Here is a 3,660-nt window from a genome sequence, read left to right as displayed (position 1 = left end):
TAACAACTTGCAAATGATATCACTAATATCTTCATAAAAAATGAGCGTGAATAAGGACGGTAAAATAATACTGTCTCGATTATGGCAAAACAGTTAATTCATATCCTGGTAAAATTTGTAAGAGTCTTACTGAAATTGCTTGTTATATATCACCTAATTATAAAATAATAAATAATGTAGAATAAATAATATAGAATCTAAATTTTTATAAGCCCACTACTGCACTTTGCATTGAGGGTTAGGTTTATATTTTTTTGACAAAACTTGAAGAATTTTCTGATATTCGACAGAGTTCTTCTTTACGAATTCGTCTCTCCAAGCCTCCCCATCCTTGGTTTTCGTTTTTTTAATGCCGGGCCAGTGTACCAAGAAAGGTCCATCCAAAATAACAAATTTATATCCTATAAGGCACATTTCGAGCATCTGCAACAGAAATATAATATAAATTCTCAGCTCATATCAACTGATAGTTGTATATTCCGCTAAAGACAATTTATATTCGTGGAAATTAGTTTTAATGTAGAACTTGCAATTAAATAAAACTAAATTCCAAATTGCTCACAATTTAGATTTTTTGAAAAAGACAGAGTATTTATATTTTTTATTATTAGATAATTGCTTACTATTTTGTACAGAGCGCTGCTTATTTAGCTAGGCTNGGATACATTTTCGCTCCCATATACTTTTGTACCACGTAGTCAGCGAAAAAATTAGAGGAAACATTGCTGTCAACTCTTGATGATAATCTATTCATATCCTGCGTTACTTTTTGTGACACCCTCTAGTTTTGAGATTACGGAAAATGTAAAATCAAGTTATAAATTAAATATTAGGTACCTACTGAACGAACCCGTTATATGATGTATGTAATCTACTACATTTACGCCCAAAATGTTCAAAAGCTGCTGCTTGAAAATTCAATCCAACGACAGATCTAGTGCCAGGTTATCCTTACTCAGGATAGTAATGTCCATAAAAATATTTTCAACTTACGCTGGTATTAATGGAAATTATTTGGATGGACTAGTTATTTTACCAGTTGTACTAAACAAAAACAGTTATATGGAATTTCTACAAAATATTCTCTATTTTACTAGAAGATATGTCATTCCAACTAAGATTTTAGTGATGCTATTAGTTTTCTTAAATTGCCACTTTCTGAATTAATCGAGCCAGGAAGTTTAAATCACCCTATACAGCAAAAGAGGAATTTTGGGTAAGAAGTTGCAATATACTCTGATAGCATCTTATAGCCATTAAATAAATATTCATTGTTATTTGTCTTGCATTTATTTTTACATACACAATAGTTTTAAGTTTTGACATGGTTTCTTTTAATATTTTCATTATTTTGCTATTCTATTCAAAATTTCAAATTTCAACAAGATAAGATTTTAACCATTCACAAATATCCGTAAGATATGTAATAAAGTTTAACAACTTGCAAATGATATCACTAATATCTTCATAAAAAATGAGCGTGAATAAGGACGGTAAAATAATACTGTCTCGATTATGGCAAAACAGTTAATTCATATCCTGGTAAAATTTGTAAGAGTCTTACTGAAATTGCTTGTTATATATCACCTAATTATAAAATAATAAATAATGTAGAATAAATAATATAGAATCTAAATTTTTATAAGCCCACTACTGCACTTTGCATTGAGGGTTAGGTTTATATTTTTTTGACAAAACTTGAAGAATTTTCTGATATTCGACAGAGTTCTTCTTTACGAATTCGTCTCTCCAAGCCTCCCCATCCTTGGTTTTCGTTTTTTTAATGCCGGGCCAGTGTACCAAGAAAGGTCCATCCAAAATAACAAATTTATATCCTATAAGGCACATTTCGAGCATCTGCAACAGAAATATAATATAAATTCTCAGCTCATATCAACTGATAGTTGTATATTCCGGCTAAAGACAATTTATATTCGTGGAAATTAGTTTTAATGTAGAACTTGCAATTAAATAAAACTAAATTCCAAATTGCTCACAATTTAGATTTTTTGAGAAAGACAGAGTATTTATATTTTTTATTATTAGATAATTGCTTACTATTTTGTACAGAGCGCTGCTTATTTAGCTAGGCTCGGTATTTAGTGCCAAAGGATCAAACTTAGATTTTTTAAAAAGATTTATCTTTGTATTAATTTAAATCAACTTCAACGTAAAATTGAGATACATTTACCTGTAACATTTTATCCTGCAATCCTTCCCATGATAATTTTTCGTTATAAAACGGTTCACTTTTTGTGCCGATATAAATGGGTTCCCATCTATGGAAAGGTACTTCCCTTTTAGCAGTCAACAGAGGCTGAAAATGAATTTTTAAGTTCATGTGATCAACGAGAGCCCACTCTGTAGTAAAGCAGATTATAATTCTCAGTTAGAACATGAACTGAATAAATAGGTCTTTAAGATCTACTCTAATCTTAAAACAATTACTCGTGTGAATAATATTGTATACGTAGGTATCTCAAATCTTAGTTATCTTTTCTGATAACAGAAAATATGATATAATGGAAATGTTTTTAATAAGACGAGTTAACAATAACACCATGAGAGTTTCACCATACTCTTTTACTGTAAAAGGACTAATTTAAAGGATCATGTAAAAGTTTTACATGATCCTTTAAATAAGTATGATGCGTTGCTATAAAAAAAATTGTTTAACAGTGACCCTACATTTTTATATTTTCGGGAAAAAAGTAAATTTGTAGGTAATACTAAATACAGAGTGTTGTGCTAATTAACAATTTGAAGCTTGCGAGACAATTGAAATGCCTCTAGGAATTTACCCTAAAGAAGTACTATTTCTTGACAATAATTCATGTTCTCAAACTGCTGCAGATAAATTAGATGTATGTACTACATGTTGTCTATACAGGGTGACCCACTAAGGTCGGCGAGGTACGATATTAGAGAATGTATAGGCATAGGCCCTAGAGTTTCGGGAAAAAAAATTGATTAATAAATCGACCAAGAGAAATCGCTGGAAATAGTTTTCAAGTTCATAGCTCGGCCACTAGGGAGCGCAATCTACATGTCAATACATAGAGTTGAATTTTTCTCAAAAATGTTTTCTATTCAGGTACCTATATTAAATAATACAAATATGGATAGAATTATTCTTTGCGCATAACCTTTGTTATTGGCATTTTGTTCTATTTCTCCACAGAAAGGGTGGGAGAATCTAATGTCTGATCAGAAAAATGTATTTTTTAAGGACTGGCTCATCAAAAGCCCATAGTGTTATACCTCGTTGGCAAGGTCTTTTCATGCTTTATGTTGTGGTGAATGCGTAATGTCATTTACCTAAACATAGAAACCTATATATGGCGTTACTTTAAAAGAATACCGTTTTATGGATTTTTCTCAAAAATTTTAAATGCAATGCTATAGTTTTTTTTACTCGAATGGATTCAGCGCAAAAAATTGATGAATATAATATAAGTTTGAAATTTCTAACGAAAGTGTTGTTTATTTATTGGCGCTATTTATCCAAGTTTAGGTTATTTCATGTTTTCTTAAAATAATGAAATAGCAGGATAAAACTTTTTATAGGTTAGTTTGAAGAGCATGAAAATAGCTACATTTCGACGCAAAAAAGGGTTCGATATATTTTTTTGTTATCAAGTTATTCGCAAATTAGTGTGG

At 30.4% G+C, this 3,660-nt stretch overlaps 1 protein-coding gene across 1 annotated transcript; it reads right to left on the bottom strand.

The window, feature by feature from the left end:
* Positions 1–1,306: 1,306 nt before the first annotated feature.
* LOC111692591 lies at positions 1,307–2,346 on the bottom strand. The gene is made up of 2 exons (XM_023456655.1): positions 2,192–2,346; positions 1,307–1,857 (listed from the first exon to the last, which is right to left on the bottom strand). The coding sequence occupies exons 1-2, from the start codon at positions 2,339–2,341 to the stop codon at positions 1,651–1,653; spliced, it is 357 nt and encodes a 118-aa protein (XP_023312423.1). The 5' UTR covers positions 2,342–2,346; the 3' UTR covers positions 1,307–1,650.
* Between the last annotated feature and the right edge of the window lie 1,314 nt (positions 2,347–3,660).

This window comes from Anoplophora glabripennis, unplaced genomic scaffold (genome assembly GCF_000390285.2).
Source record: "Anoplophora glabripennis isolate ALB-LARVAE unplaced genomic scaffold, Agla_2.0 scaffold2124, whole genome shotgun sequence".
In the NCBI taxonomy this organism is placed as follows: Eukaryota; Metazoa; Arthropoda; class Insecta; order Coleoptera; family Cerambycidae; genus Anoplophora; species Anoplophora glabripennis.
Note: the sequence above shows the minus strand (reverse complement) of the source record. Positions and strands in the feature narration are given on the sequence as shown.

Coding starts and splice junctions, on each gene's coding strand:
- LOC111692591 (XM_023456655.1), bottom strand. CDS start 2,341: ATGAACTTAAAAATTCATTTTCAGCCTCTGTTGACTGCTAAAAGGGAA. Junction 1,858..2,191: donor TGCAGGATAAAATGTTACAG/GTAAATGTATCT, acceptor TTTCTGTTGCAG/ATGCTCGAAATGTGCCTTAT.